At 42.1% G+C, this 24,428-nt stretch overlaps 1 protein-coding gene across 3 annotated transcripts; it reads right to left on the minus strand.

Annotated features, from left to right (window-relative positions):
* Window positions 1–14,919: 14,919 nt before the first annotated feature.
* On the minus strand, window positions 14,920–23,837 carry MRPS33 (mitochondrial ribosomal protein S33). 3 transcript variants are annotated; one of them, XM_082473183.1, is made up of 4 exons: window positions 23,684–23,794; window positions 20,514–20,684; window positions 18,830–19,071; window positions 14,920–15,382 (listed from the first exon to the last, which is right to left on the minus strand). In XM_082473183.1, exons 3-4 carry the CDS (start codon window positions 19,042–19,044, stop codon window positions 15,277–15,279), a joined length of 321 nt encoding a protein of 106 aa, XP_082329309.1. In that variant the 5' UTR covers window positions 19,045–19,071; window positions 20,514–20,684; window positions 23,684–23,794; the 3' UTR covers window positions 14,920–15,276. The 3 variants fall into 3 exon arrangements, with proteins under 3 accessions (XP_082329309.1, XP_082329308.1, XP_082329310.1); XM_082473182.1 differs by lacking the exon at window positions 20,514–20,684 and having other exon boundaries at window positions 23,684–23,837; XM_082473184.1 differs by lacking the exons at window positions 20,514–20,684; window positions 23,684–23,794 and adding an exon at window positions 19,200–19,303.
* Window positions 23,838–24,428: the final 591 nt, after the last annotated feature.

Here is a 24,428-nt window from a genome sequence, read left to right on the forward strand (position 1 = left end):
ACACACAAGAAATTGAAGCACATAGAAAAGAAATAACTTACCAGATGTTACACATATAATAATTGGTAGAGCTGGGATTCAAACTTAGTCTGCTTGGATTTAGAATCTGTTCTTAACCACTATACTCTACCGCCTTTCTGTATTCTGTTATGCTGATAAATTTTATTCACTAAATTACCATTGTTGGACAGGTAGGTAGTTTCTAAGTTATTGTCATTATAAACAGTGATGTGAGGGTCATCGCTTTTGTTAATTTTTGCAAACATACTTCATTATACCTTTAGGCTAAATTCCACTAAGTAAAATGAGGGTCAAATTAACTCCACATTTTTTAAGGTTCATTGTCTAATTGCCTTGTGTCAGACAGTAAGGATGTACTCAAAGAAAGAGGGGTGTAGTGAGGGAAAGCTAGAGTGAGCCAGTGGTATTGGATTGGAATTGAAGGTATGGGTATGAACTTATGGTATTTGAGAAACATATTTAGACTGTTAAATATAGAAATAGATACAGATATGTGTGTATTGGGAGGATATAAATGCATACATGTATATGTTTACCAGCTGTGTCTGCTGAAAGGGCGTAAAAACAATGACACCCAGTAGCAATGAGCACATTTAGCACCCACATCTTGGTTTCTAAGTGCCATTCTTCCTTAAAAGCAACCACATCTTCCTTGGAGAAATGGCCAGTTCCAAGGCCGGGGCTGGGAAAGTGCCAGATGAGTGTGCAACATTTTTGTGTCAGAAAGTAAGGCGGTGCCCAAAGAAAGAGGGAATATGTGAAAAGAACATAGGAGTCAGCTAAAAGGGGCTTCCACTGGCCAAATCTGGGACAATTTGAGCATCAAAATGAATAATGATAGTAAAGAATCCATGAGTTCAAACTGATATGAATGTATGAAAGAAAGAATGAACAAATGAATAAATGACGGAAAGGGAAAGTTTTCCTTGATTGTAATATTCTAACTAATTAATGTAGAAGGAATGACGGAAGTAGAAAATCACTATTACAAAGGAAAAACTAGTAAATTAACAGGGGAGAAACCTGGCAGACATCACCTTCACCAAGTGTTCATCAAAGTTTAACATCACCTGTAATGGCGCATAGTGTGCCTCCTGATACAGAGCATGGAGAAGAACACATTACACCTATGATACTGCCACCCATAATGATAACCTAACCAGAATCATGAGGAAACATCAGACAAACCCAAACTGAGTCACATTCTTCAAAATACTTGGACTGTATTCATCAGAAATATCAAGGTCATGAAAAACAAGGAAAGACTGAGGCACTGTCTCTGATCAAAGGAGACTAAAGAAACACGACGGCTGAATGCAATTCATTATCTGAGATTTTCTTTTCCTATAAAAGTCATTATTGGGATAATAGTTGAAATACAGTTTGTAGATTAGCTAATAGCTTTTTATCTGTGTTAATTTCTTGATTATCCTGATTTTGATAATTATACTGCGGTTATGTAACAGAATGCTTTGCTTTAGTAAATACATGCTCAAGTATTTAGAGGTCCAAGGGTAATCATATCTGCAACTTACTCTCAGTTTTAAAAATTTACACACAAACACACACACAGAAAGAGAGAAAAAGAAGGAGAGAGAGAGAAGGAAAGAGGGGAAGGGAGAGGGAGAGAGATATAAAACAAATCCGATATGTTAACATCTGGGGAATCTGGGTGGAGGTTATAAAGTAATTCTTTGCACTATTTTTGCAACTTAGTGTAAATCTGAAATTTTGCCAGAATCAAAAGTTTAAAAAAGTCCAAACAATGCAAAAATGTATATGCTGTAATACAAATAAGAAAGTGATTTCTTATTCTTTTTTTAATCCTTTTCCTCAGATGTAAGCACAGTAAACAGTTTGGTGGGTAGGCTTACAAACATATGCTATGCATATATAAATAGATGAGTATGTACATGTCTGTATATGTGTTCTTACACATAATTTTTAAGTAGCTTCATACTATAATACTTTAATAGAATGTTCTGCTACTTGATTTTTTTAAATGTTTTATCACTGATATTTTTCCATGTCAGAACATATACATATATCTCTTTTTAAAAACTAGTTGTTTAATATCCAGGGTATGGATGTATAGTACAACTTATTTAATAACTTTACTATTGATGAACATGGAAATTTTTTTCCTATTTTTCTACAAAAACTGCATGGACTTTTTTGTGCATTTGTATTGAATATCTGTATTCCTATGCTACAGTCATATGGGATTCCTGAGTCAAAGGATATTCATATTTAACCTCTTGATTAATATTGCAAGGGCCACTTTAGAAAGCAAAAGCTTACCTAAGTATTATCTCTTAATTGCCACCGTCAGAAACATACATTCAGAATAAACGTGAACAATGGCTGAGACCAATCTGTGGGCTGTTTGAATGAGTCTTAGGGACCATGAGCTGCTTATTGCTGTGTATTGCTGACCAGCAGGAGCGGTGATAACTGCCTCTTGTATATTACCAATGAACATCTCTGGCTGTGTGTTATCTCATGCAGGCTGGTACATGACTACATAGAGTCTCTTAAGAGTTCACTGTTAACCTGAGGGGTTATGCTAACTCTGTAAGTACCCCATAATTACCTGCATGTTTGCTGGTGTGTTTGTCTTAAGAACACAGCTATTAATTATTGTGACTCTGGGATCACTACTTATCTTCTACTTTACTTTCTTCTCTTTACTGTTTTTTTGTCTTTCACTCACAACCAATTCAGTAATATCAGTTAGATACCTGTAGGAAAATACTAGCAGCATCAAGACAGGCTTAATATAAATGAATAGATACATTACTTCCTTTTATCATACCATCTACCACCGCCCCCTAAAAATATCTGCTCTATAAGCTGGCTTTTCGTCAGCAATGGATATGTTATGTTGTGGGAGAAGGCAGTGGGCAAGGGAAAGGGGGCAGAAATAGTTATCCCGACGAAACACAGGCTCAGAGATTGTTTCTAGGCCAATGCAAATGTTTTTGAATCATTACTGTAAATTAGCAAATTAAAGATATAAGGATAGTTTTTAAAGGCTAGAAGGTTACAATGTGAAAATCTTCAGGCAACATAAGATTTACTATGACATGACTCTAAAACAATGAAAGGAAAGATCAAAAAGTCGTTTTCATTTACTGAGCCTCTGTCCCAAGTCCTGGGCTGGGTGCTGAGGAACATAGATGACTAAGGCATGCTCTTTGCCCTTGAGTAACTCAACTTCTTGTGGGGGACACAGATACGTGAGCATATAATTATAATATGGTATGAAGACTCTGTAATACTGGTATGTACTGGATGTAGATGTAAAGTATCAAGGGTATCAAGGGAGCACCAAAGAGAGAATGATTAGTTTTGACTCAGGTTATAAGGAAGGTTCCAATGGGGATGTGATCTTTGGGCTGGGCCTTGAAGGAGTTTGCCAGATTGATGAACTGTTATGGAAGGTATTTCGGGGCACAGAGAATAATGAATTGCACGAGTAAAGGCAGAAAGGCTGCATTTGGGTCCCTGGTATACTTATGACCTCTAAGGACTCTGAAGGTTAATAATACAAATCTAAGTCAGTGCCTGCAAACCCCCTGGGGATCTTGTTAGCAAACAGATCCTGATCCAAAAGGTCTGGGCTGAGCCTGCAATTCTGCGTTTCTAGCAAGGTCTCAGGGGGTCCACATATCACATTTTGAGTAAAAAGGCTCTAATTCTGTAAATGTTGTCTGCTTCAGCTGGGCCTGCTAGTTGGTGCAACCTAAGAGCAGGATGGAGAGCACAAGTTTGTCTCAGCAAGTTAATAAAAAGTATAAGAAGCCTCTTTTTTGGAGACTGTAGCATTTCAGAAACAGATTCGGCATTGTACCTGAACCAGTAAGTTGAGGGTCACTCACCCTGTAGGGGTTCAGGAAATGTGGGAGCAGGCACTGCAGTAATGCTGAGGGCAAAGTTTCCACAGGACCGGTCAGTTCCTATGGATCAAGGCAGCAGGGCAGTGGAGAACTCCTGAGTCTGAGGGTCTGTGGTGGAAGGTGGAAAGGAAAGCAGGACACATGGGACTTGCACAAGTTTTAAACTGACTGGGGCTCCTGCAGAATAATAACAATTAGGAAAACATAACCCACGTTACCATTTTGAGTTATTTTGTTGATGCTTTCTCAGGTGCTTCATTTTTAACTAGAAAATAGATGAATCCATTAAGATGCTCTGCTTTGAATTCATGACCATGTTCTTCCTAAAGAATGACCTTTTTTTTTTTTTGTATCATAGAAGTAATACTTGTTTTTTGCAGAACATTTGACAATCGACCATGTTTTGGAGTGATCTTAGTGGAGAGGATGATCTGGACTAATTTTCTTTTATTCCTATTTTCCATACATCACCCTGTCGCCATGCCCTCCCTGGGGAGCTGGCTCTGGTGAGTGGCTTGGCGACGTGGCAAACAGAATCCCAGAGGGCCAACCTGTGTGCTAAAGACAGACTGCGATCTCCAAATGAGATCACTGAGCTTTTCTTCACTTTCATCTTCCCTGCTATTAAGGCTGGTTGTGAAATGCAATGGGGAGACTTCAAAAGACTAATGAAGGCGGAGGAAAGATCAATTGTTTATTTTTCACAAGAAAGATAATTCTCATCATGCCTTCCTTTCCATGATGAACTGTACAGCCTGCACAGATGGTTTGGAGCAGACCACATGGCTGGAATTTAGCACCCAGGGATTCGGGTATCCTTACTACCTATGCATCCTTGAACATGCCCCTGCAGAGACAAGATCATACCAGAATGATAAGCAATTATTAACACCAAGCCCTCACTAAGAATAAAATCAGACAGACATATGAGCTTGTTGGAGAGAATTATAAAATCAGAGCCAGAAGGAGATTGGTGATGAGGACCCCACAATTCAAAGTTGACTCAAGTCATCTTTGGTACATTTCCAACACAAGATCATCTGGAGGCCTACATCTTGTGGCTCACTAACAAAGCATCTTGGAACCAGTGTTTATCTCTTTCAATTTTGGTTCCACCAGAATTCCTGAAACAGTGATTCTCATGCTTTAAAGTGCATATTAATCACCTGGAAGCACTTGTTGGAAATGCAGATGCCTGGGCTGCAGCCCAGCCAGCTGACTCAAAGACACCTCAGGTGACGATTCTGCGCAGGAGGGCTGAGTCAATCTGCTGAGTGTCATTCCTTCTTGGAGTCACACTGATTGACAAGTGCAAGTCTTGTGCGACTGGGAAAGAAAGTGGTGTTTTTACTCCCACTGGTCTCCCACCAAGAGCTAAGAGCAAAGGCTAAACGAAGGGAAGAGGTCCAAAGAAAAACAGAATAGACAAACCCCAATTTTTACATCCTAGATGTATTTCTAAAAGGTTGTGTAAAAATCTAATTTATACGAGCTCATCTTTACTTTCCCTTTACTTAAACCAGAGCATGTTCTATCCACTTTTGATTTTCACGTGGTAGTGGCTTTGCCGCCTCACCTTTCTTTTTCAGCTCCACCTAGCCTCTCCACCACGAATAACTCCCCGTGAACAGAATAAGCAGAGCAAGCGAGAGCCCTGAGGGCGCTCGCCTTCAGCCTTCACAGTGGCAGAGCCCCTCATCCGCCTGAGGGCTCCCCTCCCCACACAGACGGCTGGTGCCACCTCCTATCTCTCCGGGGGGTCATGGCTGCTGGCTTCTGCCTCCGTGTGAGGGGTTTATACTCTGCCCAAGGCCCCGGCTCTCCCTGCGCTCTGCCCCGTTGACTGTCAAGTTGTGGCTGGAGAAGCAGAGTGACGGAGCCCTTGCCTTCTCTATGCCACCTGCCAGACCAGGTGCCCTGGTCGGGCTGGTCACCCATCTGGCTTCATTCTGGGTCAGTACCACCACTGACCAAAGGGCTCAGAAGTCATTCCCCATCGGAGTTCAAGTTCATGCTCGGCAGCCAGCAATTTCTACCCGTATTTGCTATCAGAGTAGGTAAAATGCACACTCACACAGGGAAGACAGCCAGAAAACTTTTGTTCCAAAACAGTGGTCCCTCCTGAAATGCATCATCTCTTCTTCCTTCCACCTCTGCCCTCAAACCTCAAACAAATATGTCTGTCTCATCCATGCAAAGCCTACTGGATCCTATTCTAGTTTTTACTTGGCTGTCACAAGATCCCAGGAAACAGACAGAGAACCAGGTGTCTCACTGCTTAGAGAAGAATTGAGTGTGATAGAGCAGAAACCATTAAGCCTGCGAGTCTCTTCCTCCGTAGAATGTGCTTTCCTGTCTCGGTTGCTGACGGCAGGGATTGTTAGAACTGCCCCTGGAACTTAGGTGCTCTGGCTGCACCGGGGGCTTGCAGACAGCACCCCCACCAGCGACGCTCCTTCAACACCAAGGGGGCTGATTCAAACCCAGGCCAGGGACAGACAGTGCCTTATCCTACAGTCACTCCCTGCCTGGGTCGTCACGTGGACTTCACTGCTTCAGCGAGATCCTGAAACTAAAGACTGAAAAGCCTACAGTAAAGCCAGGCAGGTGACGAAACCAGAGAAGCAGGCAGGGAAACAGCCCAATGATAAACGGAGGCTGTGCCTCCGGCTTCTCTGTCCTGGAGGGGGCAGCCACGAGACCCAGTGTTCCCATGACTTCTGACTTTTTTTTTTAAAGAGAAGTTGATATCTGGGTTTTATGTAAAAATCTCTTAATTAAAAAACATTGATATCTACTTCACAGTTCAAAAAATATCATGTGGGCCAGACAAATCATATTCATGGGCCAAATACGGGCTGCAGGCTACCAGCCTATGACCTCTGGGCTAGATTCTTTCCCTCTGATCCTTCTTGGCCTGGTTGCCTTTTGCTTCTTTCTTGAACTCTCTGGTCCTTATGCTTTCACACTCTGAGCTTGATTTTACCTTTTGCACTCTTCTTTCTCTAATTGCTAACTCCAGGCTCACTTGTGTCCCCCAGCTGCCTAACCCATGTCCCCCTGCTCTGCCTTCTGCTGTCACTGCTGCTTCCAGGACCAAAGCCTTCCCCTGGGGAAACCTGCATGGGCCAAGGCGAGGTGCCATGTGTGTCAATCTCATACTGTCATAGCCCTGCAACTCCAAGCCCATCTGTATCTTGCCAGGGTACCTGACAGAAGTCCCAGTTCTACTTATTGGGAAGAGCTTCACAGGGGTGGTATGGCCCTCTCAGTGTATCCTATCAAGAGTACAAGGTGTCGGTGTGTCTTATTATTGATGTTAACCTGGATTACCTGCTTAAGGTGGTGTCTGCTAGGTTTCTCTACCTTAAAGTTACTACTTTTCTCTTTGTCAGTAAGAGTTATCTAGGGGAGATAATTTGAAAGCATACAAATATCTGGTTTCTCCTAAAACTTTTGCCCACTAATTTTAGCATCCCATCAGTGGGTCTTGCCTGCAGCAATGATTATGCGGTGTTCCCATGGTGATTTCCTCTTTCCCTCATTCCTTACATTTTTAAATTAGAATTCTTCTATAAGAAAGAGTTGGGCTTCCCTGGTGGCGCAGTGGTTGAGAATCTGCCTGCCAATTAAGGGGACGCGGGTTCGAGCCCTGGTCTGGGAAGATCCCACATGCCGCGGAGCGTCTGGGCCCGTGAGCCACAGCTGCTGAGCCTGCGCGTCTGGAGCCTGTGCTCCGCAACAAGAGAGGCCCGCGCACCGCGATGAAGAGTGGCCCCCGCTCGCCGCAACTAGAGAAAGCCCTCGCACAGAAACGAAGACCCAACACAGCCATGAACAGATAAATAAATAATAGATAAAATTAAATTAAAAAAACAAAAAAAAAAAAGAAAGAGTTGTCCCTTCTCCCCAGTTTGTATCAGTATGAACTCAAGGATATTTACTTTAATCTCTGGGTTTTAATTCAGTACTATTCTTATTTGTTTTGTTGCTCAAATTGTTCCAGCCTTGGCCATTGGGAACACTTTCAGGTTGGATTCCATGCCCTTTCAGCAGGTCCCCCATCCTTTTTTTGGAGGGGCTCTTCCTTACTTTCTGGCATAATTTGTATCTTACCTGTCCCAGCCCTGGAATCCACTATTTCTCCAAGGAGCTAGGATATCTTTTGTTGGAGAATAGTGTTTAAAAATCAACACCATTTTGGGTCAAAGGATATGGGTGTTATTAATGGCTCAGTATACACATTGATAGATTCTTTTTCTTTTCTTTTAAAGCATAGGATTTTTATTTAATTAATTAATTATTAAAAATTTTGGCTGTGTTGGGTCTTCATTGCTGCCTGCGGGCTTTCTCTAGTTGTGGTGAGCGGGGGCTACTCTTCGTTGAGGTGCGCGGACTTCTCATTGCGGTGGCTTCTCTTGTTGTGGAGCACAGGCTCTAGGCACGCGGGCTTCAGTAGTTGTGGCTCGTGGGCTCAGTAGTTGTGGCTTGCGGGCTCTAGAGCACAGGCTCAGTAGTTGTGGTGCACGGGCTTAGTTGCTCCGTGGCATGTGGGATCTTCCCGGACCAGGGATCTAACCTGTGTCCCCTGCATTGGTAGGCAGATTCTATCCACTGCACCACCAGCGAAATCCAGAAACAATTTAAATTATATGTTTCAACATCTGTTATAAGTCCCCACATTATTCTTCCTTTTCAGAATTTCTTTTGTGTTCTCTATTTTTCCTTCCAAATGGATTTTGAAATTTTAAATCCTTTTATCAAACACAAGAAATGTATATCGAAATTTTGATAGAAATTATAAAATAAATTATATAAATAAATGTAAACAATTAACATCTCAATAATACATAATCTTCCCATTCAGGTATATGGGATCCCTCTCCATTTATTCAATTTTTTTTTAACAACATTCAGTATTTTCATAAACTTTCTCATATTAGCTGAATCTTTCTCCCTACATGGGATATCTTATTTTACTGCTGTCAAGTTCTAAAGATTTGAAAAGGCTCCAGGGCGGCTAGGGAATTTCACTAGAGATGTAGAGCCACAATAGTTTGCCAATGGGGGCGGGGGGGGGGGACCTTAGCCAAGCGACTTTAAACTAATAGTTCTTCAAGTGTGGTCCCACACCAGCAGCACCAGCAACACCTGGGAAGCATTATGAATGCAAATTCCTGGGCCCCTTGGAGCCCTACTGAATAAGACACTCTGGGGTGTGGCCAGCTGTGTCTGACAAGCTCTCCAGATGATACTGCTGAACACCAGAGTTTGAGGAATACTGCTTTAAACCAATGATTCTTAAACTTGGCTACACAATAGAGCCATAAGGAGCTTCTCAAAAATACAGTGATTAAGTCATTTCTCGCTCCCTGTCCCAACTCGGATTGAATTGGCCTGGAGTGGGACCAGGCACAGGGTTCTTCTAACCTCCTGCCGGTGATTCTAATGCATAGTTGGAGCTGAGAACCACAGCTCTAAACTGCAGTTCACATATAAAATGGAAAAAGTAACACTTACTTCATAGGGTTGTTTTAAGAATTAAGTGATACGGCTTATAGAAAGAGTTAAGCATAGTGCTTGGCAAATGCTAAAACACTGGACAAATGGTAGTTATTGTTACAATAATCCTCAGACTTAGCAGATCTGTGCTACTCTGTCATGTCATAAAAGGTACAGGCTTTTGAGTCAGGCAGCTTGGATTTAAACCTCAGTCTAAGACATTTAGAGCTGTGTGATCTTGGGTACAAGATCTAAGCCTCAGTTTCTTCATCTGTAAAACGGGGATTCTTATCATACAGGGGTTACGTAAGGTTTACAAAGCACAATGCCTGGCATCTGCTAAGTGCTCCAAAAATGTTGACATTACTTGCAATCATTGTTTTCACTGCTTGTGAAGTTCCTGATGATTCAAACCACATGGATCTCTCCTCTCTCTTATTTCTTTATTAAGAATTTAACTTGTTTGGTGCTTAATGCACTGGTCAGTTCCCATACCGATATACTCAGCCTGGAGCTCTTTTTAGATAGAAACTTGTTCTCTTCAATTTCTGTTGAGTGTTGTTTTTATGACAAACTCAAAAGGAAGGGTCAATTAGTAGTTTTCAGGCTCTTTGGGGCAGATGATTCTGTACCGAGTACCAATTTAGATTGTCAGTAAGGAGGAGCGCATGTTTTCTGCAACAGCCACAGAAAGTTCTCCGTAATTGAATCTATCCTGTCTCAGAAAACACATTTTCTTAAGTAGAAGACAATTTAGAATCTACATTGGTTTAAGTCTAGTTTCTACTTTACTATGAACTTATAATTCTACCAGATCTCCAGTGAGGTTAGAAAGTTGCATCTGGGTAGGTTCTTTGGTCAGTCTTCCCACTAGTTTCATGAACTTCTGTTTCACTGCTTCGTTGTCATTTTAAAAAACATGTTTCGGGGACTTCCCTGGTGGCGCAGTGGTTAAGCATCCGCCTGCCAAGGCAGGGGACAAGGGTTCGATCCCTGGTCCGGGAGGATCCCACATGCTGTGGAGCAACTAGGCCCGTGCGCCACAACTACTGAGCCTGCCCTCTAGAGCCCACGAGCCACAACTACTGAGCCCGCGCGCCTAGAACCCGTGCTCCGCAACAAGAGAAGCCACCGCAATGAGAAGCCTGCACACTGCAACTAGAGAAAGCCCGCACGCAGCAACAAAGACCCAATGCAGCCAAAAATAAATAAATAAATTTAAAAAAAACATGTTTCGGGGCTTCCCTGGTGGTGCAGTGGTTGAGAATCTGCCTGCCAATGCGGGGGACACAGGTTCGAGCCCTGGTCTGGGAAGATCCCACATGCCGCGGAGTGACTACGCCCATGAGCCACAATTACTGAGCCTGCGCGTCTGGAGCCTGTGCTCCGCAACAAGAGAGGCCGCGACAGTGAGAGGCCCACGATGAAGAGTGATGAAGAGTGGCCCCCACTTGCCGCAACTAGAGAAAGCCCTCGCACAGAAATGAAGACCCAACACAGCCATAAATAAATAAATAAATAAAATTTTTTAAAAACCAAAAAACATGTTTCAAGTTCAGCATAAATGTTTTACTGATTTTCCAGTTATTTGGATATCCAGGGTTTTACTGTTTGTTTCCCTTTTTTATCTAAGTCTTCTTGAATATATTGCTGTTTGTTTTGCTGATTTTATCTCAATTTTTTTTTTTTTTTAAAGAAACGCTTCCTTTTGAACTAACAAATGAGTACTTAAGAAGGGCCATGAAGACAGGATTGGCAGGTTGAAAGACCTTTCCCCCTGTCTATTGCTCTGGAAGTTTGTTCCTATCGCTCACTCTCTAAACTTTGAGACTTAGAAGCTTTGGGAGAAATGTGTGAGGAAAGAGGAAAAAGGTGAAGAGGGTGGAATTTTAAATTCTGACTTATTCTTTTGTGGAAGGTGCTTCATAAATAAAAGCATTACTATGTATGTGTGTGCTTTTTTAAAAAATAAATTTCTGGAACCCATGATTACATAACAATAAAATGCATTTTGGGACTTCCCTGGTGGTGTGGTGGTAAAGAATCCGCCTTCCAATGCGGGGGACATGGGTTCGATCCCTGGTCCGGGAAGATCCCACATGCCGCGAAGCAACTAAGCCTGTGCGCCACAACTACTGAGCACACGCACCTCAACGAGAGAGCCTGCATGCCGCCAACTGCAGAGTCCACGCACCCTGGAGCCCGCGTGCCACAACTAGAGAGAGAAAACCCGCACGCCGCAACTAGAAGCCTGCACGCCATGACGAAGAGCCCGTGTGCTGCAACTAACACATGGCGCAGCCAAAAATTAAAGTAAAATGTTAAAAAGAAAACAGAAACAATAAAATGCATCTCACACTTGTTTCTTCCTGAACCTATCATGCTGCATGTAAACATAGAGAACTTCATATTTTTAGCAGGTATTTGTCAACACCTTCTTGGAAAAATCTGCTAGTAAGACGTACCGATTCTTACTGGTCATACAAATAGCTGTTATGTAAAAATATTTGATTAACCTTTTACAGTTTACCTAGTCCTTTTCACAAACATGATTTCATTAATCCAGTGAAGTATTATCAGGATTTTACAGAGGCAGAAAGAGGTTCAGAGGCGTTAAGTGACTTGAGGTCTCCCCGCCAGTGGGTAGAACTCTATCACAAACCCATGACTTCTGAATCCAAACCCCAGTCTCTTTTCACTACGCCATACTAAAGTCAAGGGCAAAATCCCCCACGCACACAAAACACTGAACATTAGAGGGAAAACAAATAGTTTTGGTCGTGACCAGAGAAATCCAACTAAACAATCTGGCTAGCTGAAACCTACAGCTAAAAGACTTTTTTTCTAGTTGCAGTTAGTTCTTGTCTTAACCTTTGGTCACTGGTGTCCTGAAATGTGTTGGTTCCATGGCATCAAGAATTGACTCGTCCTCATGTACCACAATGTTCATTGCAGCTCTATTGACAATAGCCAGGACATGGAAGCAACCTAAGTGTCCATCGACAGATGAATGGATAAAGAAGATGTGGCACATATATACAATGGAATATTACTCAGCCATAAAAGGAAACGAAATTGAGTTATTTGTAGTGAGGTGGGTGGACCTAGAGTGTGTCATACAGAGTGAAGTAAGTCAGAAAGAGAAAAACAAATACCGTGTGCGAACAGATATATATGGAATCTAAAAACAAAAAAACAAACAAAAAAATGGTCATGAAGAACCTAGGGGCAAGACGGGAATAAAGACACAGACCTACTAGAGAATGGACTTGAGGACACGGGGAGGGGGAAGGGTAAGCTGGGATGAAGTGAGAGAGTGGCATGGACATATATACGCTACCAAATGTAAAATAGATAGCTAGTGGGAAGCAGCTGCATAGCACAGGGAGATAGCTTGGTACCCTGTGACCACCTAGAGGCGTGGGATAGGGAGGGTGGGAGGGAGGGAGACGCAAGAGGGAGGGGATATGGGGATATATGTATGTGTATAACTGATTCACTTTGTTATAAAGCAGAAACTAACACACCATTGTAAAGCGATTATACTCCAATAAAGATGTGAAAAAAAAAAAAAAAGAATTGACTCGTCCCTCTCATCCTCTACTTTCCATCTGGTCCACTGTTCAGTACAGGCTGTTCTGAGTTGCACAGTGTTTACTGTATCAGTTGGTTTTAGGGTACAGCTGATGTACAAATGCATTTTAGCTTTAGTTTCCGATTTTCAGCATGGAGCAGCGCCACACTAACCTGCTGCTGAGTTGTCTACAGCTTCCCTATCAAACAGTGCTGAGGCTCCTTGGAGGCTCAGGGCCCATCAGAGAACCAACACACAGATTCTTGGCTTGTTTTCTGACTCAGGGTAGCTGTTGGCATCTAAAGCAGTTACCCTCTTTAAAGTATCAACCTAATGCTCCTAAGTTCCTCTTATAGTTAGTCTTTCTCCAAAAGGTGGAGATAGCATAATTCAGAACATCCGTTTAGCTACACTGGATCCAGGCTACAAGCCTGTTTCTCAGCCCAGTGTCCTGGGGCCCATCCACCCACCAGGCTCAGCTGCACTGGCCAAGAGTAATAGTGCATCTGCACTTTTCTGAGCAAATCCCCAAGATCTTGTCAATACTTTACAACACACACACGCTCATTCACACAGTCTTAAGGACTAAGGCTATTTATCTGTGTCCTTTAAACTTAGCATGTGCCAGGCATGTGGCAGGTGCTCAGGGAAGAGTTCTAACTGGATTCTCAGCCTTCTGCTGGAATTCACATCTATCAGATGGAACTACCCATTTTTAGTTAGTTTTTATTTTTACCAACTGTAATATAGGCCCTAGCTATACCATCTGGATTGGGCCTCTTTAAAAATATCATTTATCTAAGCATATGCAGCAGGATTCCTACTAGTGCAGGAATTATTCACAGGGCAGTTATTGCCAATACTTCCAGTGCTGCAGGGAAAGAAAATTATAGCTGGAGTAGTTGCTGCACGTGCTCCCGCCTGTGTGCTTTGCTCTCTTTTCCTGAGAGGTAGAAACGAGGTTAAAGGTACTTTATTTGGCACAACAATGTGCATGTAGTTAGCACTTCTGTACTGTACACTTAAAAATAGTTAAGATGGTAAATTTTATGATTTTACCACAATAAAAAAAGTACTTAAAAACTTTCCTAGATGGTGCTAGAGATCTTCAGAATTCTTGGGGAAAAAAAAAAAAAAAAATCAGAGAAGCCCTTGCAACCTCATTGGAAACTCACTGCTAGAATATAATACAATGAGCATCGAGCTCCTCAACTGTATACAACTCACCTCTCATAGAAATAACGTCTTACACACTTTGATCTCTGGTTAAGTTGGTTAAGTCCAATCTTTTTCACAGAACTTGCAAAGCCCTTCACAGTCTGGCCTTTGTCTATTTCATTATGACTAAGCCATACTAGTTAGTGGTCTTTTTTCCAATTCCGTGAACAGGACAATTTCTTCTTACCTTAGGGCTTTGCAAACGGTGTTCTCTGTGTCTCAAACGCTTTTCCACCATTTTTCTTCTGCCTAACTCTAATTTATTCTTCAGAGCCCCGCCTAAATATCATCTCTTCAGGGACACCTTCTTTAAAATACCTAATGAGGTCTAGGCCTCTTGCTATCTTTGTGGATCGATCCATCGATCCATCCACACTCTCACAGATGTCTGGTCTGGATTTTTCCTTTGTAGCATGTAATACAATTGTATTTATGTAATTATGTAATATTAGGCTCTCCCTCAGGACTGAAAGTTCCACGAGGTAGGGACCGTTTGTTGCAAACCATTGTATTACCGGGGCTCTGGTAGCCTGTATACAGCAGGTACCCAGTACTCTCTTAACAGACGCAGCCTTTTATCCCACAAATTTATCTTAACAGCTATTCTCAAAGGAGTAGGTGGAGAGGCACATAAAGTTTGTGAGCTTGGTGGTGGAGACAGTGGCTGAACAGCCTGAGAGATGAAAGAGCTTAGGGCTGGCTAAGTGGGGAAGCAAGAAGGGAGTAATGAGGGTGTTCATTTAATGAGTTTCCCCTCCACTCCGCCAACATCCCCTCCCCTCCCAAACAAGTCATTCAATAGTAATCATGCACTCATTTCTTTGGGGAATAAGGTAAACCTCAGATTACAGAACCAAGGTAAACAATGTTGCAGAATTAAAATGTGTTCAAGAAACCAGTTACAATTCAACTGCATTAAACTTCAGCACGGAGATGACTGTATTCCTCTAAATAATCTTCAACTTAGGAAGCTTATACTCCTCCAATATGTGGAGGGACAATAAATACACTTCCTCCTCCTCTTGGTTGCTGAGGGAGAAGTCCTCTCCTGATGGACCAACACTATTTCCTTTTTGCTGCTCTTTTCCCTTCTCCTTTCCTTGGTTTCCCCTTTCCACGAAGCTTCTTCAGACGCAGTTGCTCATCCTTAAAGTCCTGATGCTCATCTCTGAAAAGAGAAAGGAAAAAAAATTAGCCAGTATTTTTATCAGACTGGAAAAGTACACCAATCTAGAACGTTCTCTCAGGTGGTTCTGGTTATCAAGCTTTGACTTCTACAGGGGGCGTGCTCAGCGTGGTGGACAGAAAGGACAGGGAACCCCTGACATACAGATGGGCTGCGTTCCCAAAGTTCATTTCTAGGTCACTTTTCCCTCACAGAAACAATGCTACCAACAGCTTAATTACCAAGCCCGCCCATGTAAACCTAGGTAACCAGGATACAACACTAATAATTGCCCCAAATTTCCCTGTAACACTAAGACTAAACACTGAAGGGGGCAGAAAGTGGCTATAAGCTTCAACAGCTACACGAGACCCCGAGAGACCCAGGGATTAGCACCTACTACAAAGGGGAAAGGTCTGGAGGAAGCTGCCCTGACGGCAGTGGATGATTCACACAAAAAGGCTGCCGGGGAAAGTCTCGGGCAGAAGGAAGCTGGATCAACAGACAGATCCTGCAGGGGTCAAGGCAGCCAGGACTGTCTGTACATATGAATGAAGACTGCCTGTACTGTATAAAAATATCTGCATTCTAAGATCAAATACGGTCAGTGTTCTTGGAGGACTGGCTCTAGGACCCCCCCCCCCCACCAGATACCGAAATCCACTGATGCTCAAGTCCCTTATATAAAACAGCATAGTATTTGCGTATTCTACACACATCCTCCTGAATATTTTAAATCGTCTCTACATTACTTATAACACCTAATACAATGTAAATGCTATATAAATAGTTGCCAGGTGCGTGGCAAATTCAAGTTTTGCTTTTTGGAACTTTCTGGAATTTTTTGTTTTTAGTATTTTTGATCCGTGGTCGGTTGAATCTGCAGATATGCAACCTGCGGATATGGAGGGCCTCAAACAGTATAGTGTTTAAATATGTAAGCTGTGCAACCCATTTGACCCTGGGTTCAAATCACAGCTCCACCATTCAGTAGCTGAGTGACCTTGGATAAGGAATCTTCCCTCCCTGCCCCTTGGTCTCCTCACCTGTAAAAGTGTGGATAATGGCGTACCAATTAAATGTAAGAGAGGGGTTTGCTGGGCCCAATTTTTAACTCCCTAGGCTGTTTTACTTTATTTTTTATTTTTTTATTTTGGCTGTGCCATGTGGTCTGTGGGATCTTAGTTCCCCAACCGCATTGAACCCGGGCCCTTAGCAGTGAAAGCTCAGAGTCTTAACCACTACACTGCCAGGGAATTCCCCCTAGGCTGTTTTAAAATAGATCAGTTTTATAGGGTATGATGTTTCATTCCATGAACATGATAGATACAACAGACCTCTTAGGGATCAGCTATGACTGCCCCCCAAATAAGTCATTCTCAAAAACACAGCCAGAGTAATTCTTCTGAAATATGTCAGATCGTGTCATTCCTCTGTTTACAACCCGGCAAACCGCCCCCCGTTTTACCCAGCCCCCTTCACAATCCACCTTCTGTCCCACTGTTCTCCCCTCAGCCTGTGCAGCCCCTGGAACAGACGAGGAACATTCCACCTCAAGGCCTTTGCTCTGCTCTTGTCTCTGCCTTGCAAGCTCTTCCCTGGGTCCCAGCTGGCTCACTCACCACCCTCGAGTCTCTGCCTAAGCCTCATCTTCTCAGTGCGGCTAACCCTGACTGTCCTGTTTGATACTGTGACCTGTCCTCTCCCCGCCCACCGAGTGCCCGGTCAGCACTCTTGATCCTGCTCAGCAGGCTCTACTGTTTTTCTTCCCTGTAGCACATTCAACTTTGTAACACACCACATAATTTACTTATTTAATATGTTTCCCCCTCCTCCTTCCCTCCCCCCCCAACCTTTCCTAACAACCTCCTCCAGAGAGCAAGCGACAAAGGCAGGGGTCTTTGTCTCTGTTGATGAACCAGCCCAAGCACCTGCTTGACTGAATGAGTCACTGTTTTTGAGAACCTGCTTCCCTCCCTGTTTTGTAGGTCTTTGAGTAAGATTTTCTTTATTGAAGACTGTCTAGTTTCATCCTGCCTGACTTCCCAGGAGGCCTTGTGTTAGAGGCACCATTTACCATAACTAGTGGCTAAATATGAAAATAATTGTGCTTTTCCATGGATAACTAAATGTTAAGTATTTTTTCTCTGTCCCCAAAGATAGTCAAGGCTTTATTTTTCAAACAAATGGAGAGTAGCAGCAAAAAAGTAAATTAAAATAACTGAATGTATTTAATTTGGTTATGGGTTATGATTTTCTACTCAGGACATCTGCCTTCCAATATTTTATTTGGGGTAAGAATAAAATTAATTTTTATTTTTTGAGCCGAGACTAATGGCAAGGGAGATAATCCCAAAAGCAATTCCAGAAATTCAAAATACGTCATGGACTAGCATCTCTAGTAATATATTAACTAAGAAAATCTATTCTGTTTTGTTCATTGCTGTTCCCCTTGTGCCCATCTTAAGTGCCTGTACATGGAAGGTACTTTAAAAAAAAAAAATCTGTTGGATAAACGAATGTACCAATATTTAGTGATCTGGAATGAACTATTAATTTTATTATATTAGCGCAAACAGTCCCAAATTAATTTTTGTATTGTTGCCCTAAGACAAGTCCAATTGAAACTTGTTAAATTGGAAAAAAAAAAGTAGGCATTTTAACTTTATACAATTATGTACTGTTTAAATTCTTTTATAATGAGCATGTATTTGTTTGGTAACTATGACTTTTTTTAAAGAAAATGGTCACATGGGTATTTGATCTTTTTTCTTTCTAGAGCAGTATATCATCTTAAGCACCCACTTCCGACACATATACGAACATACAAATGCATGGTGGAAAGAGCCTGCTACTCTTACTATTACATATTATTATCCTATTATAACATTGATTACATATTACTCTTAAAGGTAAACTACAGCTTATTTAGACCAAATTAGTATAGCAAAAAGGGTGCCAACTAAAAATGTCCGAAGAGGGTGAAAGGAAATAAGAAATCCTACAAAACTGCCATCAGGAAAGGAAGAAGGCTCCCCCTCACCAGTTAGGAAGCAGATCAGCCACAGGGCAGGGACTCTTCTCATCTGACCAACAAGAATCTGCTCAGTGTTTGGACCAGTTTTCCTCTGCATCCATTGAGTGCTCTTAGATTAATGACTAATTTAACATCTCACTATAGCTCAGTATCTAGTCAACGTTAGTCACATTTTAGACAATTAAATTATGTCTTCCAGTAAGTGCATGTTTCCTTTTTTTTTTTTTAAAGTATACTCATTATAGATATTTTGAAAGCTTTCCCCTCCCACAACTGTACCTTTTGAACTACCGGGGCACTATTATAAGAACCACAAAACTATAAAGATAGAAAGGCTAAGTTTTTCCTTTTCTGATCTACTCAACAAATTTCTTATAGGTTACTCTTCGTGTGTGTTTTTTTTTTGTCATTACCTGTAGAGTCCAAGAAAACGTAGTATCCCCATGAGTGCAAAATAAGTGTTGTGATTAGGATACCAGTCATAAGTCTCCTTCCTCTTGGCCAAAGGCTGCTCACTGAACAGCTTCACCACCTTCACGGATTTGGAATCAGTGGGCCTGGCAACTTCACCGAACAGCCGGGCGCTCAGACGACTCATGCGCAAGGCATATTCTGAAAGTGAAGACATTTCTTGCGCAGCAAGGAGCAAGAGTCCCTACAGAAAATGAGAAGAAAGATAAACAGGTTAGTGCAAGAAATTCCCAGATTATCTAAGGAACATTTTACAAACTGAAAACACAGCAAGCCACACATGAATCAGTTCACATCTTTGGCAGGACGTGCCTCGGCGTTGAGAAATATCCACAGTCCAAGTGGCTATTTCCTTTGCATGTTTTACATTTTTTGCATCTTTTACATTTGGTGTTCACACACTATTACTCCCCAGCTGTACTGCCTCTTTTACAATGAACGATTTTATGACTCAGTAGGTTAGTTACTGAGAGTCAGCTTACCTATTTGTAGGCTAGATGAGGACAGGGAAACAAGTTAACCTACCACAGCATTGTTATTATACCTTCAGAAAACACCTACCTCAGCAATCTGCATAATAAATATGCTGACTGCTTGCCACCTAAAGGTTTAATCATGGTGGAGAAATAATTATGCTGTTGTCTTTATTATCAGCCCTTTGAACGCTGTTCTCCTTAAGGGCTCCAGATGGCTCTGAGAACAGCTAATGAGTTATGAGGTCATTTAGCCTCCAGGTTGCTGGATTGAATTCTGCCTAGAGACTGAGAGCCAGCTGGGAAAAACAAAGACAGTAGTCTGATAGGAATTAACTCAACAGCTCAAAAGATTCATTTTATTCCTGAACAAAAGGCATTTATGAATTGTGATGCTACTTGCCTTATCTTCCATTTTATATATTCTGCTTTCATGAAAATTAGCTAAATTCTTATTAGCTGAGAACAGTAACTTTTTCTTCGGAGGCATAGAATGTTGGAATAGTATAAGAATGATTTCTGTAATATGCAGAAATTATAGGTACTATATATCGAAAATTATATAGGTGATACATAAAAATCAAGAACGTTCACAGGTACTATAGCCAATATTTTGTAATAACTGTAAATGGAGTATTACCTTTAAAAATTGTGAATCACTATATGGTACACTTGTAACATATAATATTGTACACCAACTATACTTCAATTTAAAAAAAAGCATTTGAGAGTTCCTTATCTGAAAAAAACCAAAAAAACAAAGAATGCTGCTGGTGGAATAACCCTCATTCCATTCGAGTTCAAATGTAAGGGTACCTGTTAGCAGAATATGCTAATTTACATGAAATTTTTATAGTGAGATGAGAGTCTTCGCTGACTAAGACAGTATCCTGGGGGACAGTTCAGCTGGGATGAAAAGGAGTTGATCTCCAAATAGAATAAAGGCATAAACCTATCTTGAAAAACCAATAGAAGAAATATATTAAAAAACCCTCCTAAACAGGAATGCTGCCAAGTAAATTTCAAAACTGCTCTGGCAATTTAAATATCCAGTATTTAAATTAAAGAATTTTTCATGTCCATTCCAAGATCCATTGGAAGAGCAGAGGATGACCTCAAACCAATTTCAGAATGTCAGTCTCAAACCATTTACCTTCTGAACACCAAATGAGCAATCTTGGGCCAGTAGTGCCACCTGAAGGCCAGCAATGGGAGAACTGTCCGAGGTCTCTCGCAGCTTCCCCTCCAACCTGGGATCTGTGCAAGCCTTCCTCCTTCCTTTTCCTTTCAGCACTCAGTTCTAGGATTCCTTTCTCTCCCAACTCTTGCTCCATTATGTGGATGGGGATGGATTGGGGTTGTTAGAGGTTTATAATTTCATCAATAACAAAAAAAGTCATTAACAGTTAACATATAAAGAGAAAACAGTCAGTGCTATAAACCTCTAAAGGCCTTGCAAATTACCATAAGTTGCCTTCAGAAGCTACAAAGTTTCTTTGCATGCATTATCTTTTGTCTTCCTTCCACCTTTAAGGTTATCTTTTTTCCAAACATCAGACAAAAAAACTTAGAAACAAAAGGTTTCTTAATCAACTTTTCTTTGTTTTGCTAATTACCATTATGGCATCAGAACAGATTTCTGTTGCCATTGCACAATATTTCCACAATCAGTTATTTGTAAGGTGGTCTAGGAACTATCAATTTGCTACAAAATTTTCACGAAAATATGTTCTGAACCCCAAATCATTTTATTTTTAAATGAAGAGGCAGCATGGAATCCTGAGGCCTAGGTTTGAGTACTGGCTCTGCCACTTACCAACTGGGTTATTTTGAACAATTACCTATCCTCTCTAAATATGAGTTTCCTTTTCGGAAAACAAAGCTTGAAGGGCTATGTGAGAAATAAGACAGTGGCACTGAATCAATGGTAAACTAAAGAAAAAACCTAAACATGCTTGGTGTTCATACGTTCTATACAGACACATCTGTTTATTCCTTGTCCTCATTTAATCATGCAAAAAAGCACATGCATACTCCATGTAGTTGAACCTGCACCTCCCTGGAACGGTATCCTCACTTATAGACACTGACAGCCAGAGAAACATAGACGAGGGGACCAGCAGCTTGGTAACCTGACAGGTAGTAAGGAGGGAGGAACTCACTAGGACAGTGGTCATGGAAGCCTTCACAGGATGCTAAGTTATCTCCATGCCCACCATGGAATGTAGCAAAGTACTGGGACACATAGCTCATAAATAATAAGGTCTCATTAGAATCCAATGGAAATGGTCATATCACAAAATCCAAGTTCTAAAACTTTTTTTTTTTTTAATTTAATTAATTTATTTATTTATGGCTGTGTTGGGTCTTCGTTTCTGTGCAAGGGCTTTGTCCAGTTGCGGCAAGCGGGGCCCACTCTTCATCGCGGTGTGCGGGCCTCTCACTATCGCGGCCTCTCTTGTTGCAGAGCACAGGCTCCAGACGCGCAGGCTCAGTAATTGTGGCTCACGGGCCTAGTTGCTCCGCGGCATGTGGAATCTTCCCAGACCAGGGCTCGAACCCGTGTCCCCTGCATTGGCAGGCAGATTCTCAACCACTGCGCCACCAGGGAAGCCCCTAAAACTTTTATGATGGAGAAAGAGAATAAGCCTCTCCAAACCTGAATCCTTTACTAGAAACAAAGAAACACTTGCTAAATAGAAGCAAACTGAAAATGGCTATGACAATTACCAATTACTGCTTTGTAGTCTCCTACAGAGCACAGACCTGTATGTTTCTGATGAAGTACTGCATAGGAGGTTGGTAAACCTTTCTGTTACATAGACTAAAACAGCTCACAAGTTCTGCTGTCCATAAATATTGGTCCTGAGACTGGCAAACTGCCACTCTATTAGCTTTAAATTTTTTTAAAGATTGGAAAGCCTTATCTAGGATTTTTCAGGATCCTGGTATGCCCCTTTACAGAAACTTTCAACTTTATCTTAAAAAAACCATGATGACCATGTGAAAAACATTAAGGTAAAAGGCAAAAAAATTAGATTTTTATTCACATGAAGCTATTCTAAGGGGTAGAGAATAGTCACTTAAAATATCAAATTTTCTTTAAATGTGAACTAAAGAAAACATTATCATGAAGAAAAATTACCTGGACTTGAAAATGCTAAGCAAAAACAAATTACTGAAATGTGCCGGAGCAAAACATGTTAAGCCCATAGGAGAAAATATCCATCTCTTTACTTTAGCATAAAAGGGTAAGTTTCTCTGATCTTTCTGATAGGTCTAATGCATTTAAAAGGTCAGGTTTATACAGTAACTAGCTTTGGATTAGGTTTGCCTTTTTTCTTTGAAAAGTGCAGATGATGTGCAGGAGTTCTTAACCTGGGTAACCCTCAGTGTGGTGAATCCCCGGGGGGAACTTTAAAAGTGAATGCTGAAATGTGTGTGTGTGTGTGTAAATTCTGCTGGGGAGGGAGGTTTCTCAAAAACCACGGGTTAGTGGAGAGCGCCAGCTCTGGAGTAGAAAAGCTGGTTGGAATCTTGCCTCTGCACTTTAATGGACATATCGTGTTTGCAGTAGTATGTATTCTTTGCCTTCGTTTTCTCCTCTACTACAGGACAGTTGTACTATCTCACTGCATTGTGAGGCTGACGTGCAAAACTCATGGCCCAGGGCCTGCCCTAATAGTCATAGTTATCAGGCCTCAAGGAACTCACACAATGTGCACACGTGTTTCACAGAAAAACAATCTAGACACAGTGCTTTTTTTTTTTTAAAGCCCAGTGCCGATTATTTTACTGGGTCGCAGAGACACGAGCGGCTCTGAATGCATGTCAAGCTTTACTCAGTTCAACAAGCACATCCCCAGCCTCCTCCAACTGCCTGGATCACGCCTGCCTGTGATGGAAGCAACAGTGTCAAGTCAACCGACGTTTGAATCGGTAGGGCATTTCGCTAATATTTTTAAATATCATTCAATCATACTTTTCTGAAGCTGGTAACAAAACTAATCTGCATCCCCAGCCCCACAAAGCTAAGGCCAACCGATGAGCAGAGAAACTGAGCCTTGAATGCTGCCTAAACAGGAAGAGAGTAACTGCGCCGGAGAGGAAACTAGGCTAGCGTCCTTCGTTTGGTACATCTCCCAGGTTATGCAGGAAAAGGCCAAGTTGTCTGGGGGAGACCTGTGAAACCTCCGAGCTGCTTAATGAAATTGACTCGTCCTATTCCTGGCGACTCTACAAGGTTGGAGACCTCCGCAGGGTCTCTGCAGCCATTGCCCATAACTCACTACAAGCCCCCGTAACAGTTACCTGCAGACTTACCTACTCGCGAGCCGCCTCTGCCGCGCGCCCCTTTCCCGGAAGGCCCGCCCCCCAGTTCCAGCCGGAGACTTCAGCGGAGAGCAGTAGAGAAACGGCAGTTTGGCGGCTAGGGTGGAGTCTTAGTGAGAGACCCGGAACTCCTAATGTCTGACCTGGCGCCTGCGCAGTGAGACGAGCGCCTCCAAGTGAGCGGAGGACTGACGGAACGCAGGTTCAGGGGAGAGAGGTCTGCTTTCATGAACGTCCTGCAGGGTTCGCTAACTCTATTTTGTTGGAAATGGCTATAGTGCTGACCCCCGACCCCCAACCTCTGAAGCAATGTTTATGCGTGTGCCATGTGGTGGAGAATGAAATGCATTTTTTTTTTTTTTCTTTTCCTCCTTCCACTTTCTTTCTGTGTGATTTCTTTCTCTTTTCATCCAGCTTAGGCCTTGACGTGCTCCAAGCGCGTTGCTTGACTTTAGGGGCTGAAGAGCCTTCTGACCCATCAGGGGTGCCAATCCCCTCCCTCCCACCGATCTACTCATCTCCAACAGTCAATTAGTATCGCTTCCCGGAGGCCATTCTCGATACCCCTTTGCTGGATTAGGGGAACTATTTGGAGCGCTCTGTGTTTCTCTACCCAACTGGCCTGGAAGCTTCTTCAGGGAGTAGGGATGGGATATTTATCTGACTCCTCAGTAGTTATCTAGACCCCGCTTGACAGTAGAAACATTGTATTTTACTCCGTAAGAGATCTGCTCTC

Source organism: Balaenoptera physalus, assembly GCF_965194825.1.
Source record: "Balaenoptera physalus genome assembly, chromosome: 8".
Classification (NCBI taxonomy): domain Eukaryota; kingdom Metazoa; phylum Chordata; class Mammalia; order Artiodactyla; family Balaenopteridae; genus Balaenoptera; species Balaenoptera physalus.

Coding starts and splice junctions, on each gene's coding strand:
- MRPS33 (XM_082473182.1), bottom strand. CDS start 19,044: ATGTCTTCACTTTCAGAATATGCCTTGCGCATGAGTCGTCTGAGCGCC. Junction 15,383..18,829: donor CGTTTTCTTGGACTCTACAG/GTAATGACAAAA, acceptor TTCTCTTTTCAG/AGATGAGCATCAGGACTTTA.